General features: G+C 43.7%; 1 protein-coding gene across 2 annotated transcripts in view; it reads right to left on the bottom strand.

The window, feature by feature from the left end:
• P4HA3 (prolyl 4-hydroxylase subunit alpha 3) overlaps window positions 1-17,017 on the bottom strand; it is a 356,959-nt gene that overhangs the window by 108,472 nt on the left and 231,470 nt on the right. For both annotated transcript variants that reach the window (XM_069640141.1, XM_069640140.1), the window contains exon 5: window positions 13,415-13,466. In XM_069640141.1, the coding sequence (XP_069496242.1) occupies window positions 13,415-13,466 (52 nt within the window). The remainder of the gene's footprint in view (window positions 1-13,414; window positions 13,467-17,017) is intronic.

Below are 17,017 nucleotides of genomic sequence, written 5' to 3' on the forward strand. Positions count from 1 at the left end.
ATTCCCAGAAATCCAAGAAAAAACAGGTTTGAATGTCTTTCTCACTCATGGAACTAGGAAACTTGATGAAATTGAATGGCTTTCTCACTCATGGAACTAGGAAATCGAACTAGGAAACTTGATAAAATTGAATGGCTTTCTCGCTCATGGAACTAGGAAATGGACCTAGGAAACTTGATCAAATTGAATGGCTTTCTCACTCATGGAACTAGGAAATCGAACTAGGAAACTAGATAAAATTGAATGGCTTTCTCGCTCATGGAACTAGGAAACTTGATGAAATTGAATGGCTTTCTCACTCATGGAACTAGGAAACTTGATCAAATTGAAAGGCTTTCTCACTCATGGAACTAGGAAATCGAACTAGGAAACTTGTTAAAATTGAATGGCTTTCTCGCTCATGGAACTAGGAAACTTGATAAAATTGACGGAGGTCCGTACTAAATATCTGGGACGTTTATTTAATCTAAATGTATATGTTGACCCTGATGATATTTGGTATAGAATGATTGCAGGGCAAGAAGTATTCCTTACAACTGAAATAATAAGAATGCTTGAAATACTGGACCTCTTGAAAAGTTTAGAAACTAAGAAGTAGGAAATGTTCTGCAGTTTTAATAATTCATACGTGCAATATATATTAATGTGTTCCTGTTTTACAAAAAATTTGATGAAATGACACTTTAGTTATATTTGGATAATGTGTATGGAATGTTCTTTGTTGGTTTGATTTTAATACTTAATCTGCATTTTATTAATGTGTAAAATGAATTTTGAACTTTGAAATTTGTAATTTATGAATTTTATTTTTTGTGATACAATTTGAAAGATCAACTATTGATCAAATCAAATAGAAAAAATAGCTCTCTCAATGTGATGTTTAGTGAAAACCCTCAAAAGCAGAGGTGGTAACTACATTTTCAAGATTTTTTTTTTTGAAAAAGCAAAATTCTGCTGAATCTATACTTTCTCAATACATTGCTGATGTCATCACAAATATAAAACACATGGAATCCTCCAGGGCCCGTATGACTTACAGTTAATTTTTTCAATAGTGTTTTTAATGTTTTAATCCCAACGCAAATATTTTGATTTTTTTGTGTTAGTATTTTGTTGGTATATCATAAGATATACACATTGTGCATAGGAGAAAGCATGACAGTAGCAATCCTAGTTCTGGGTGCTTGAGATGTGGAACACATGGCTGGAAGAAGACCTTACATAGAACAATGGGCAGAGAGCACAATGGTAAGTAAATGACAAGGAGTGGGGGAAGTACGGGAGCCCAGGACCTGCGTGGGGCTGGGAGCCAGTGAGTCCAGGAAGAGCAGCTAGGTGCTTGGTACTGGGGATGGATGGTGGAAGAAGCGAGACAAGATTCATGGACGAGCACAGTGAAATCTCCCTGAAATTCAACAGAACTGTGGTCTCTGTGAGATTTAAAAATGTAGATTTATGTTTAACACACTTTTTTTGCCTCTGAAGCACCAAAAAAGTTGTTTGGGAATTTCTGGTCAGCACACACAAGCGTGATATCTGAAAAGTGACATGGCGTCTGAAGCACATTTTTAGTTTGGGCGATTTGACACCTATACACCGAAACTATTGCATTAGAGTACAGATAGGGAGAAATGGCATTTGAGGAGGAACACAAGGTTTGAAGATGTTTGGTTATTTGCCCACCCATTGACTGCCCATGGCTATGCTAATCAATAAGGCCATTCCCACCCAGTTCCTGCCCCTCCCCGCCCAAAATATCTCCTCATGGGAACTCTTTATGCTCCCTTTAATGAAGCCTTACCTTCAAACTAAGCACTCAATGTGCCTGCCAGTGTTTTTCTAAAGCAGTTTTATGAGAGTTAAAGACTTAATTCGCCTTGTCAATGCACTACTAGTGTAATACAAATGTCTTAACCAGGTCTGCCATCATTCACTCTATTTATAAGCACTATCTTTGTCCTTCACTGAAGTCCTGTTCAAAACAAGCATTGGCAAGAACAACTGTTTTGGCTTGTGTACAAGTATTAGGCATTTCATATGCCTACACAAAAGCACAAACTGTTGGCATTGCTAAAGCTTGTTAAAACTAAGCTACGTGGGTGACTGCACGGTACATGGTCTTGTCTCTTGCGTGCATGCAGTGCATTAAGTGTCTGTGGGCCTCATTACGACTCAGGCGGTAAGGGGTTTACGCCGGCGTAAACAGCGCCGACCCTTACCGCCTGAGTACGAGGTCCCTTAGCGCCATGGCGGATTTAACACCTGCTTTTAGCAGGTGTTAAAATCCATGGCGCTAAGGGACCATGGAGTTAATTACGCCACCGTAATTTACGGTGGCGTAATTAACGCCTTCCCCACTCCCATTATGCCCTATGGGGCAAAAATGGGAATGGGGAAGGGTAAATGGGGATTGGGGACTTAACGCCCCGCCAACCTCGGAATGGGGCGGTAAGTCCGCCAACCACCATGGCGTAAACGTAGTGAACGGCCATTTTGATGTAACAAGAAACGCCATTTTGTTTTCTAACCATTGCTCATTGCTTTCTGTTCCTATTGCTTCGCAGTATATTTTCCGCTTACACTGCTCGACTGTAAAACATTGTTGTCTGTACGTAAAAAGGACAAGGTCGCAGGGCCGAGAAGATAACAAGAGTTCGTTGAAACACAAACGTAGGCAGTGCCAGGAAGAATGCCTGGCTCCCTCCCGAATATAGCCTTGAAACAGAGCTGCAGGGCATTTAATCATTTCGCAGCTGCCAGCCAGTCTCGTTATATGGTAGAATATGTTAGAATAATACCGCTAAAGGCTTGAATTATGCTTTTCTTACGGCCCCCCTTTGCTGAGCCCGGTAGAGCGTGTCGGCTCCCAGGACACGAATAGCACTTAATAGATAGCAAGGTCCGGAATGCAACTCTTCCCCCCCCGTATGTAGCTCGCTTCCAAGAACAGAAGCGCTGTGTTCTATTCAACAACTGAAAGATGCCTTCGCACTCACAAATTGTAAATTGTTACTAGAATAGATGTTTGAAGTTGTCATAGTTGTCGGACATGTCCATCATCACACCAAGTTCAAAGAAACCAAATAAAAGGGGGGTGTTAAACATGTCATAGCTGATTGTTTGATATGCATTTTGTATATATGTAACTGATGTACGTAATTCACTCTCTTGCGTCCCTTGAGGTCTAGAGATACACATTGCGGGTTGGCCAACTGAGACTTTTGCTTTGCAATAAACCCTAGCTTTTGGAATACAACCTCATGTCTGGCGTATCTATCATGTGTGGTGACTCGCCTTGTTTCCATAGACGTCAGGGTCCCCTAGGGGCCCCTTTCAAGATGATCCCTGAAGAATGCCACTGCAAGCGAGCATAGACTGGCTGGTGGGAGCCAAGTTGTTTCTCCTCACAGTAATTGAAAGGCCCGCTGGTCTGATCATTGACTATGGTCATGGCTTCTGCCTGCTCTGGAGAGCAAGACCTAGAGTCGCTGGATACAGGTGCGTCCTGCCTGCGAATGATGCCTCCTTCATCCCTGAATCCACACCAGGAAGAAGGCTCATAAAGAAGCCTGCAGAGGTGCAATGCGGCATTGACCCAGCTGGTTTGTTGTCAAATAAAATATTGAATAGGGGGAAACTCTTTGCATCACTGCTGTTGAGGGCGTTCCAAAAACGGGTAGAGGACAAACATCTCCTAGGTACGTTCCAAACCTCATTTAGGAGTGGGCTATCTACCTCCCATAACATATTTATACTGGACTTTTTGCTGGGGACAGCAGTGTGTAAAGGGGCATTGCCCTTGTACGTTCTTTGTGTGGACGTAAGATCTGCCTTCAACACGTAGACCGTTCAAAGTTGTGGCAGAAACTACAGATACTGGGCATAGCCCCATGGCTATTGGAGGTAAATATTCAGATGCATGAAAATATGTCTGCCCATGTGAGGTTGGACAGTGGGGGAACTTGCACAGAGGAGGTGCCCACTAATAAGGGCATGAAGCAGGGGTGCCTGCTGGCTACCCTGCTGTTCAACATTTACATGGTTGACCTCCTGATTCAGCTAGAGGGTGTCAACTGTAATCCACCTAAGTTGAGGGGAGAACATGTTCGCTGGCTGTCCTAGGAAGACGATATTGTGATATTTGATCACACGTTTGTGGGTCTGCGTAGGGCAGCCATTGAACTCCAAAACTTTGCTGCTGCCAACGATTTGGTTGTGAATGTTGAAAAAACAAAGTTGATGCGTGCTATGGCAAAGGCTGTAGTACAGCCCCACTGATAATGTAGAGGAAGTGAAAGGGTAACGGCATACAGTTACCTAGGTACAGAATACAGAGACAATAAGTACAAGGAACTCAAGGTCCAACGGAGAAAGAGAGCCATTGCCCAGACCGTGCTAATTAAGAGGTTTACTACAAGAACGGTGGGATACAGCTATGTAGGAATTCATATGCTGTACAAACAAAGCTTTGTTCCTGCTGTACTACATGGTTTGGAAGCACTGAACATGAGTAACCTAAGATGGTTAAAAAGTATAGTAGGGCATTTTTGGAGATCTGCGTTGAGTCTGGCAGGGTCCATTCCTATGGTACTAATACGCCTGGAGTTCGGTCTAATGTCACTTGCATTTGTTGTACTAAAGAATAGGGGAAGGTTGTACATAAAAGCACGGAAGGGTTCTAAGAGTGCATTTTCTAAAGCAATGGGTAAGGTTATGACGAAACCGGGTAGAGGCAAGAGCCTGTATGCAATGTGCCATCTTATCTACAGAGATATTTGAAAGAATCGGATGGTCTCCTCATTGGACTCAGGATTGTTTTGCACTGATAGAGGAATTTCGAAAATAAACAGAAAGAATGCGATTGGATTAACAACTACACCCAAATGAAGTCATTGCGAAGATATCCTGGTCATAGGCTGTTGCAAAATGAATATTTTAAACCTCAATTTTACCCAAAGAAATGCCCTGCAGTGTGTGTCCGGAGATTGTATCTGTTGTTGAGGCTTGACCATCTCCCTATCCTTACCACATTGGGACCAGGCAGGGATTTCCACGCGAGACGCAAATCTGTAGAATATGCAAAGAACCCTTGGTACAAGAAAATGCACAACATATACTTACAGGGTGTGGAAAACTACTAGGAGACTATGAGCAGTTATTGGGAAGATTTGTATATAACCCTATGGTCATAAGTGAACACACCTTTTGGAAGCACTCTAACAATTCGGACAACACCAGTTTAATGATCGCTTGATAAAATATTTGGCAGGTGGCGTGGGAAATTTTAGAGAAATTATAATGATAATATGAAATTGAAATATGCAAACTGAAGAATTTTAGTAATTATTAATTATATGAATGTTTAATTGAGATGTATTTTGCTGATTGATGAATTTGAAAGTTTAACTGTTTTAATGATGTGAAATAGTTCTTGGAAATAATACATTCAATAAAATTTAAAAAAAATGTAATACATGCAGTCCTGTGATTGAAAGCTTAGTTTCCCACTCAGCGGACAATTTCTTATATAACCTGTGGGTCTTCCGCCAATCCATGCTGAACCTGGGGAGGAGGCCTGAAGCACAGAAGGAGATGCCTAACCTAAGAGGAGCCACAAGGAAACTCAGGTGGGCCCCCGCAGTCTTCCAAGAACTGTTCTGATGGCGAAGCTTTGCAAGGTATCTGTGGACCCAGACTTCCAATAATCGGAGGCAAACTATAAATTACAATCCTAGTCATTGGACTAACTTGATTCAGCCAAATTGTGAGCCCTTTGAGAACCTCTGCCGACAGGAAGCCTGGCTAACCCATTCCTGCATTGATCCGACATGAGGAAATGGATGCGCGGCACACTGAGTGCATTGGCAACTGGTCAATTGTCATAAACATAGGTGAGGTCAAATTATAAACCAAAATCTTTATACTGATGTCATTTCTTTCTAATTCTAAGGCATGGCACAGAGGATTCCTATTATGCACTTCACGTTTCTTTATTTGATCCACAGCAGTAAGGTCTAACAAAGAAATACCCTTAACCAGGCCAGGATCACCTACTTTTCCACCTTGACGGCCACATCATTTGCAGGGAATGAAGGTATTTGGTGGAAGCGCCTGATTACAGGTGAAAAGACTCAATGGCATACGGCGACTGCTAAACTTTTAAACCTGGCTTTGGAAAGAATAAAAGATACTCCGGAAGTTAGGATCTAAATGCACAAACAACGAAGTAAAATGCAAGGCACGAATCACTCATAAGACAAAATCAGAAAGGACTTCTCTCAGTTTAGAAAGCGCTCTTGTAAAAATCTGTTTTATGATTAAATACAAGTAAATAAAAAAAAATAAAAAAAATACCCTTAATCCCCTCCATTTCTTTGCTTGGTACACAAATCCCTTTACCACTCAGTCCATCCTCTTTTCTTACCCCGCTCCTGCAAGCAGCAGATAAGAATCCCTGTGGACGGGCTGGAGCTTAACTTATTTTATCATGGTGCTTTGTTATTGACCCTAGTACTGCTGTTTAGTTTCACACGTAGTGCAAGGCTTGGGTTATTGGTATTCTGCCGTTTATTTGGTTTGTTCGTCTGTGTGGGTTTGGTTTCCTGGCAGAAGGTGCTCCAGCGGGGAAGCGGCTCAGCCAACATCCTGCCTGGAGTGCTTGGTGTCTCTCGTTTGAGGGTGGGTGAGGAGCACGCCCTTGCTAGATAGGCTCAGCATTCCTGGTGACATGTGGACAGCGAGGTCCGGTGCCCATGGCATGGGTGCCGGACCCGATGGTCGCACTCTCGTTCAGGAGCATATCAGCATTAGAGGAACGGACCTCAGGAGGTGTTTGTGGGCTTTGGCCCCAAGCAGGGGAAGTTAAATCCCTAGTGAGAGGGTACTGGACGTTTTTATGGCCAACTGGTTGCTTGTTTCTCGGGACCCTTGGGTTCTTCAGACCGTTCATGGTTTGAAGTTGTAGTTTGTGTCTTTGCTAGTCCAACCCCGTCCCAGGGTGTTGTAGTTTATGGCAGTGGTCAGGAAAACCTGTTGAATCAGGCAGTCAAGAAATGTTGTTATCCAAACAGGCGATAGAAAGAGTGACGTTGATCCTGGGGCGGTTCATGAGCACTCTGTTTGTGGTGCGCAAGATAGACAAGGGGTCAGTGTTTATCTTAAGGGAATTGAATCAGTTCATAGTTTATCATCATTTCAAGAAGGAGAATATTGCCATATTGATAGACTTATTGAGGCCAAGAGATTGGTTCGCGACACTGGATCTCAAGGATGTTTATCTGACGGTTCCGATTTTCGCTCTCCACCAGAGCTTTCTTCAGTTTGTAGGGGAAGGCCACTGTCATCCGTTCTCGGTTGTGCCATTTGTGTTGGCATCTACTCCTTGGTGCTTTACCAAGCTCATGAGACCAGTGGCAGAGTTTCTCAGGAGACAGGGGGTCTGACTAATAATCTATCTCGGTAAGATTCTTATCATGAGTGCTTCAGCGCTTCAATGGAGCAAGCAGTCTCATCTGACGGTATCGCTTTTACAAGGGCCTGGGCTTTCTGATCAATCCCAGAAGTCCAACCTGAACACGGTGCAGTACATACAATTCCTAATATATTCCAAGTTAGCATCCCTCTGATTTCCCAGAGAGTGATTTTTGGATCCTCAAGAAGGGGATACGGAAGGCGCTTCCTCTGGTAGCCGTATTGGTGCATCACCTGGCTCGTTTTATAGGGCTTCTGTGTTCTTCAATTCAAGCAGTGTTTCCAGGGCCTCTTCATTACATGGCATTACAGAGGCTAACATTTCAAGCCTTACACAGAGGTTTAAGCTACTCCAGCTGGGCCCTGTTTTCCACTGAAGCAAGAAAAGAGCTGCACTGATGGCCAAGGCACCTTGAATGCCTGGAATGATGAGCCATTTTTACTTCTTCCCCCAATCTTCAATTAGATTCCAATGCAAGTACAAAAGATTGGGTAGTCCATTGTGGAGCAATCTTGACTGACTAGAGGACCATGGTCCCTATAGAACATACACTGTTTAGAGTTGCTTGCTTGTTTTTTTGCGGTTTGTTGCTTCACTGGCAGATTCTCCCATTCTGTGGTCCGACTTCTAAAGAGCAACAGAGAAGTGGTGAGGTACATCAACAGGTTGGGGGGTACTTGCCCTCAATCAGTGACAGAGCCAGCAACAGCATTTTAGGAAGTCTGTCTCGGGACCCCATCAAGGCTCAGTCCGAGTACCTGCCAGGGGCATTCAATCTTGTGGCAGAGTGGTGGTGCCGCCAGTTTCGGGTGTTTCAGGAGCTGTCTGATCCGGTCCAGTTCGATCTGTCGGCATCCTGCATGAAGGCTTATCTTCCCAGGTATTTAAGTTGTGCCTGAATCCTTTCACTGTGGTGACCAATGCATTCTTTCAGCAGTGGGGAGAGGGCGTGCAGTATGATTTTTCCTCATTCTGCATTACTGCCTACACTCTTCTTCAGGCTGCGTGTCAGGGTTTGTGTCTAGTGTTGGTCGACCATATATAATGGGTCTAGCCATGGTTCCTGTTACTCTTGCACATATCCATTGCACCGCCACTGCGGCTCGCAATATTTCGAGATCTTTTCATGGATCCGGCACGGCGCCCTCATGCGTGGGTTGTGGAGGGCTTCTTAAAGTTGGCAGCTTGGCTCATTTTAGGGGGGGGCTGGACTCCTGAGAGACTTTTGCAATCAGATGCAGCCTCAATATCAGGTCCTGGGCTACCGGTTGTATACGAATTGTTCGTTTTACAACTGTTCGAATTACAATTGACCTTTCCACAATTGACCGAATTGTGAAGGTCAATTGTAACATATATGTGGGGGGAAACCCCCCACAACCCCCCACCTAACGCCAAACCCCCCAAAACCCCTATATAAATATATAAATATATATTACCAAACATATATATATATATATATATATATACGGTCAATTGTGAAAAGGTCAATTGTGACCCTTTAAATTCGGTCAATTGTTCATTCGAACAATTGTAAACGAACAATTTGGGTAATACCGGGCTACCAATATGCTTAGATCTAATGTCAGGCCTTGGAAGGTCTGGGTACGTTGATGCAGTTCAAGGCGTTTGGATCCTGTACATGTGGAAGTCATTCAAGTGGTGAATTTTCTTACCAGACTGGCATCGTCTCTATCCCACTGTACAGTCAATAAGTACTCGTCAATTTCAACTTCTCTACTTGTTTGTCAACTTTTGAAGGGTTTGATGGTCTCCATGTCTTCCACCAGGTCTAGGTATTCTTGTCTATGGGATGGTAATATGGTATTGTCCTTATTTCGGATCTGGCCGGGGAATGCTCAGTTGTCTCTTCAGGTCCTCTCTGCTAAGCTGGGTATGTTAATGTGCCTGGTATCCTTCAGGTGCATCAGGAGATTTTAGGGCCTTTGAACCTCTGAAGCCGGTTCTTCTGCTCAGAAGGGGTTTATTTTCATGGGAATCTGAGGCCCAATTCAGGTTCCTCTGCTATTACCTTTCCTTCTCAGACTTCCTTCAGCTGTGTGGGGCTCTTTGTCTACAGGAGTATGAGGATAGGAGGGCCCCAGTTAGGGCTTCTTCAGACCTGTTGTAATGTCCTTTCAGAATTCCCGTCTTCCTGTCCCCTCTCTTGCTTTGGCTAGGTGGGTTAGGCGGATTATGGACAAGGCTGAGATAGACATCTGGTTGTTTGCGGCCCATTCTGCTCAAGGTATTATGGCTTCAGTGGCCTTTTGGCCAGGGGCTGATCTGGAGGACAGCCACCAGGATGCCAACTGGTCTAATTGCGGCACGCATGTGCAGTTTTATTTTAAGCCTCTTGTGAACACTTCAAGAGCGGTCCTGGATGGGCTTTGAAGGGGTATAATATTAAGGCTCCATGCCATGCCTTAGGATTGCTCCTAGGCTGTGAAGGAAAGTCAGGATTCTAGTAATGGCGAGAATTATCCTCCCCTGTTTTTCCAACAATTCATCCTCAATTAGAGGGAGTCTGGTCTGGACAGAGCTTCTACTGACATGCAGTGTGGAAGTTCCGGTTGGCAGCGGTTGGATGTGGTCGTTGTTGCTGCTCCTCCTGTTCCTTCCTCGGGGTTCTTTGGTGGATGGATGGCAGTCGCAGAATTGAAAAGAGGACGGAATGAGTGACAAAGGGACTTTTGTACCGAGCAAAGGATAATGTTACTGAGGGAATTATGGGAAGGGTAGTTTTTTTTGTTGTCACTTACTGCTGTGTAGCAAAAAAAGAAAAGTGAAGTACATAATACTCGCCTCCGTGCTATTATTGGAATCCCGACTTTCAGTCACAGGCTAGGAGCAATCAACATTATAAGCCCTTCTGTGCTGAGTCCTTTTGAATCTTAATTTGAAATCCACTATTTAAGGCTTTGTCATACTGTTTATGGTTTTTATTTTGGGTGTTTTCCTACCCATTATATGTTTGATTTAATCAAGAAGCACGTTCAGTCATATGCCTCTTTATGGCTTTGTTTCATTGATGATATTTTGCCCGGTTTGCGCAATGTATTTCAGGGAAGATATTTCACACTGTTCCATGTCATTTCATCGAGGGATGTTTTTTGCCGGGGTTTTTAAAGTGGATTTTTTAATGAAAAAAACTCATTGATTATTTTATTTTTTATTTTTGGGGGGTTCTCCCAAACCTCCACTCCCTATCATTTGTGTACTATTCTCAAACACCCACACCCCATATATATATTTGTCTAACCCCTAAAAATGCGATTAATTTTTTACGTAAAAAATAAAATCAGGGTAAAAACCCCAGCAAGAAAAACATCCCGCGATGAAAGGATGTTGTATCATTTCACACGTAACACTGGGCAAAACATCCTCTACACTGTGCATGAAGAGAGCGAAAGGGCCCAGGATGAGCCAGCAGAGGAAGAGTTGATTAGGGAGACGGGGAGTGTGAACCAGTGGAATAGGGAGCGGAGGAGGATGGGTGAATATGGAGGGGGAATTTGTGGGAGGGTTTACAATGGTATTTACAGGATAAGGGAGCTAGAAGAATGGGGCATGGGTAATGGCTGGGGTTCCTGTACAGTCCCCCGAAGAGGCAGTAGGACAGTGAGCTGAGCGGGGGAACACAATAAAATCCATTTGGCGCCTCCTGTTGTGCAAGCGTCTTGTTTCAATGGGAGTTGTGAAATAGATTAATGTCGAAAAGGCCACATAGGAATAGATTTTGAGTAGATTGTGTTTTTTGAATTTGTCAATGTCCTGCATGTGAACATGTAAGACACAAATTTAAACTGGATCTACTGTCAAATGTCCTGATTTCAGCGTATTTGCGGAGAATAGCACAATTCACAACAACCCCTCAATGAGAAATAGCACAATTCACAACCCCTCAGTGAGAAATAGCACAATTCACAACAACCCCTCAATGAGAAATAGCACAATTCACAACAACCCCTCAGTGAGAAATAGCACAATTCACAACAACCCCTCAATGAGAAATAGCTACATGAGTTCCCAATTGCAAGCTCAGCCGGTTGGCATCCATGTGGGGTATCCTGTGGTTTTACCGACAACAAACACTTCAAAGTCATTTACATCGATGCTATTACTTCTAAATACTTTGAAATGATATATGTATTTTTGGGGTAAGGGGTCAAGGGGGGATGGCGAGGTGTTTTGGGTCAGGGTGGGAGTGGAGAGGAAGGGGGGCATGGTGGGTAGCCACCCAACACCCGAAACATTTTTCTAAGACCATTTTCGAAGTAACACCATGGAAGGAAAATACAGTGTTTTCAGTTGGTGAAATTACATGGAACCCCATGTGGGATAGTATATGAGGACAGCACATGGACAATTATCAGATTGTTAAACATTCTGGCAAAGATCATTCCAGCTATTGATTCTGGTGCTAGGATCCTGGAGTCTACTTGTCAAAGAAGGAATGACAATTCCTTGAACACCTTAGATGAATGGTGTATGAAAGTTTCTAGCAAATGCAGATGAAATGAGGCTAGCAGTCATTTCAGAAAATGCTCCACTCCATATGTACTAAGTGGCAGGCCTATGACTGTATAGAGAAAACATCATGATCTAGTAATTAATACGTTGGAAGGGGCTGGAAACAGTAATTGGACAGAGTACAAAAGAGACATTAACTACTGCTTCTGTAGTTGCATATCAATACAGATATGCAATCCAGTGGGTGACGGCACTCTAAGACACTCCGGCTTCCTCCAGTGAGGGATGGTGGTTCCTAGGAGCAATATTGATGATAGTCACCAATGGATTCCTCTAATTTCTTGAGGTAGGGAGTGATCAGGAGTCAGGAGGGTGTGGGAAATAAAGTAAGAGGCAACATGTGTTGGACATGGGATGATTAGACAACGGAAATCTTGGGAGTGCAAGAGGGACTACTGAGGGATAGATTCAGCCAGGTCTGGATGGGCTCTACTCAGTACTCCTGATTAAGATTTGGAAGTGGGAGTATTTTACTCCCTATTTTTTTAAAGTTGGGAGGAAAATAATTTTGCAGGGAGTAAAAATGTAAATCGAAATCCCAATGAGAGTATTTTCTAAGCGAGTAAAAATATGTTTTAACTGGAAAGCAGAAATGGTTTTGTAATAATTATTTCTTTGCACCTAGTTATTAATGTGCATTAAAAGGTTCATGTTTACTTCTTCTGATCAGGCAGTTATAATAGTAGTTTCATCCTGTGGTGCCATGTGCATTACTGGTCCAAACATATCCCTGGAGCTGCGCGGGTGTAAGCAGGGGTACAAGGTCCTACGTGTCTGTTTCCTATTTTTTGTTGGGGGTATTGTTACTCCCTATTTTTATTTTTTGGGAGTATTTGCCTATTTTTAGAGAGTACATTCTGCTGATACACCCCTTATCTGCAGGGCTGGGTCTACTCCACAGATGGATTTAAACATAAGAAGAAGAAATTTGAATAGAAAATGATTTTGCAAAGATAGTGAACCCTTGTAATGTTTGTGCACTTAGGTGAGCAAGTGCTTGAGAAAGGGGCTGATTTTATGTTTGTTCAGAAAGTGAAGTGATGCAGCTGTAGCAGTTGAAGTGATGAAGTGTTGGTGTTCCAGGTCACTGTAAAAATAACACACAAATTGAGAGCCTTGGGTCTCGGGTATGGTGGTAAGGAGGACAAGGTACTGTTGCGAGGCTAACAGGTGTGGCATTGGAATTGCACAGTTCATTTGTTTACCAGTTAAGCATGCACACAAGGGAAGGCAGAATATGACTCCAAAGGAACAAGGATCAGAATCATGGTTGTGACAATCAGAAGGTTTGCTGGGGAGAACAGACCAAACCCAGTGAAATTCTCCATTTTATATTGCAGCCTGCTAATGGGAACCATAGCACACATTCGCGCGGAGTTATAAAGATTGTGAATACTTTCATGAACCTACCATAATGGAGACACTCTCTGGATAGACTTAAGGCGTAAGAAATATTTCCTGTCTGAAAAATAAAAGGAGAGGACGCAGGATAAGTGCAGAACAGAGGCAGAGTTCTGTATTTCGGCCTTAATCACCAGTGGAAAATAAAATGTTTGGCGAACAGATAAATCCCATAAAATAATAGTCACAATAATAATAGTGACAATAATAATATCACATTTTGTTATTCATGAAAGAGTTCTATGAATTCTAAGCCATGTAATGGTAACTTGTTCTATCATTAAGTGGCTGATTCATAGAATTATTTGCACCGAAAAACGGGGATTTGTGCGCCATTCTGCCGGCAAATCCCTGTTTACCAAATGGGAATTTGTGGGCAGAATGGCGCACAAATCCCTGTTTTTCGGCACAAATAATTCCATGAATCAGCCTAATTGTACTCAATTCATAAGCCTCAGAAGAATAAAGATCCAAGTAGCCCTACCAGACCGTGACCTGCGACTGCAGGCTGCACACACCAAATTAAGGCAAGTGCTTAACTCCCTGAGCTATCTTGCTGGCATCTGCTTGAACCAATGCAAGGAAACACTTACCCAAACCTACAATCAACTACAATAAACACTTCTTATCGCATGCACTGAAAATGCTTACAATAACAGCACATCCTTTCACCTAAGTTAATAGCTTTTCAGATGCTTTTCTACTATCCCCAAAATCATTTCTTTGTCCCGAAGATGTAGCTTTGTTGTGCCATAACCAAACATCTATATAAAAGGTATTTTATTCTGTCAAATGTTTTGGCTTTTCCTCTCTAGCCATTCTGCAGTCCCCTGAGAGAGATACTGACCAAGAACCTGCTCCCTCTCTGTGTGTTTTTCACCTACCTCCAACTCTCTGAGGGTCAGATGCTTCTTCGAGCAGAGAGTTGGGGGCAGATCTATCTCATCGGCTGGGTCCTCCCTCTGAGACAGCCTCCCTGCCTCTCTCAAACTTGAGCAGAACCACCTCTGGTTCCGGAAACAACTCAAGACCTTTGTTTTCGTTTCCGCTTTCTCTCTTCCTCTCCCCTGCTGATGCACCTGACTGCTCCGCGCACTTGTCACCTCGTCACCCTCTGCACTCGGGCCCAGGCTCCTGCATGTCCAGTTGCCCTCTCACCGGGCTCCCCAGCACTTAAGGGTCTGTATCTGCAACCATACAGTCCCTTCTCTCTGCACATATGAGCCACCCGTGGCTGCACTTGTGAGTTAATTGCACTTCCCCTTTCCCCTCCCCTTGGCACTTCTCCCCTTCCCTCTTCCTCATACTTGTGCAATGTGAATGACACAAGGCCTAGTAAGATCATTATTTTGTCCTCCCTTGTTTCCCCCTCCTTGTCTTGTCACGCCTAGAAACACTTGTGTACAGGCACGTTACAAATGCCACATCATATCATATCATATATCATAACTGGGAAAGCCAAAGGACATGGACTAGGCCGGAAACAATCAGGTGAGTGAGGACGGTGGCCATGTCGGTGGCAGAAGTAGACAACTTCAGGTCATCAAGACACACATTCCCAGTCTTAGGGCCTCATTACACGGATGGCGGTGGACCAAGGTGCTATTAGCACCTTGGTCCATGCCGGTAAAATACCGGCACCGCCTTGGTGGAAAGGGGAATCACCGCCCTATTCCAAGGTTGGCGGGGCGGTAATTCCCCCTTCCACCATTGCCCTTCCCCATTCCCATTTGTGCCCCATAGGGCATAATGGGAATGGGGAAGGCGCTAATTACGGCACCGCAAATTGCAGTACCGTAATTAGCTCTCTGGTCCCTTTGCTGGTTGGTTTTTAACGCCTGCAAAAAGCAGGCGTTAAAGTCTCCAACCCGCAAAGGGACCTCGTAGTAAGGCGGTAAGGGTTAACGGTCACCGGTACCATTAACGGTGACCGTTAACCCTTACCGCCGTCCGTGTAATGAGGCCCACAGGCTTTCCTTTGACAAATCATTGGGTAACTGGTCCAAAATGTTCAACTGGCATAATTCACTAGTCATTAAATAAACCCCCAGAACTGGAAATATGGTGTCCCAGGGCTCTGGCGTCATCTGCTCACAGTAGAGGTATTGCCATTGCGCTAGTAGCACCTCTTGGGTTACTTATCTGGCGCAGCAGGCTACTTTACCCTACCCTTCCAATGGAAGGCACTCCTTATCAGGATCATCTTGTAGACCATGTGAAATGGCTACTATCCAGGCTTTAAAATTCTTTCTGGATGAGATCAGGTATTAATTCAAAACTTCTAGATTTGTATGCAAACATTTGACAAAATACCAGCTCTGTAAATTGAATGGATTGTGGACGCTTAAGGATCATTTTTTTTATTGCTGTAGGACCAGACCGCTACTGTTTAAGCCGCTCTGGTCTGAGCCACTGAATTATCCAGATGTAATGCATGCAACCGCGATTGGCAATGGAACCCATGCAAACTCTGTGTTTTAGCGTCTGTTACCGGCGCAGGCAGTGAATCCCTTTCAATCTATCATGAGGGATATTGTCAAGGAAGGTGTCATCAAAAACATGGTGGCCATCTTTGCATTCTTCTTTCATACATATGAAAGGTGGGCGTAGTCTGCAGGAATCAAGTCTCTCCATTGGCATTAGAATACTAGTCTCTCAGAGAGGCTAAAGGACCACCCTGCTAGGCCCGGCTCCAGTACTAAGTACTGAGTATAAGAGAAGCAAGGGAAATAGTGTTGCAACATCAATATACCTATCTATGGTCCCTTCCCATCTCTCTCCCCTTTCTATTATATCCGATACTCCTTCACCTTTCACCCCAAGTCACCTTCCTTCATTTCCCCAACCACCATTCCCATTTACCTCCACTCCCACATACTCCTACCAGCCCGCAGCATGCCTTTCTATGGCCTGGCTGGAGAGAATCGAGGGGGATGTTTTCTCCTCCTCTGAGAGGGCTGAGCAGCGAGGCCCCCAGTCTTTGTACCATCTAGATGGTTGTTAGGCAGAAACCTGTGCAGTTCCCTCTGGGACCACTGCAAAAGATTTAAGACTACAGGTGTTTGGCAGTAAACCCACTTGGTAGCAGTCTGTACCACACAGATTCACTTGGTAGCTGTGGCTGAGCAGTCAGACCTCCCTCAAGAAGAGTTAGGCAATATACAGAGTATTCACAATAGGTCAGAAGAACTCAGTAGAACAAGTAAACAGTAACCAGAGCTTGGTGTAAAAGAGATATAATTATTTATTTAAAAACACATCTAGAAAAACACACAGGCACTAATAGTAAGCAATTCAAAAACACGGTCACTAAAAGATATACACTCCCTTAAAAGAATATTAGACAATTCTTTAGTAAAGCCCCACTTATTTTCAGACAGCGGTGAGCGCTTAACGCAGATGACATTCTAATACTTCGGTTTAAAAGGGAGAGAAAAGCAGAGTATAACTTGAAACAGATCCCAACACTTTTGCAAGATCACAACAAGAGAGGAAGGCAAAGTAAAACCGTGAGTTTAGAGTTCAGTAGGCCGGATCCACTTTAAGAGGACCAAAACGAAATGTGTCCAAGGTCACACGGTTGCAGTGCACAAAAGTCTTGAAAAGGTTCAA

Source organism: Ambystoma mexicanum, chromosome 7q (assembly GCF_040938575.1).
Source record: "Ambystoma mexicanum isolate Mex_15411 chromosome 7q, UKY_AmexF1_1, whole genome shotgun sequence".
Classification (NCBI taxonomy): domain Eukaryota; kingdom Metazoa; phylum Chordata; class Amphibia; order Caudata; family Ambystomatidae; genus Ambystoma; species Ambystoma mexicanum.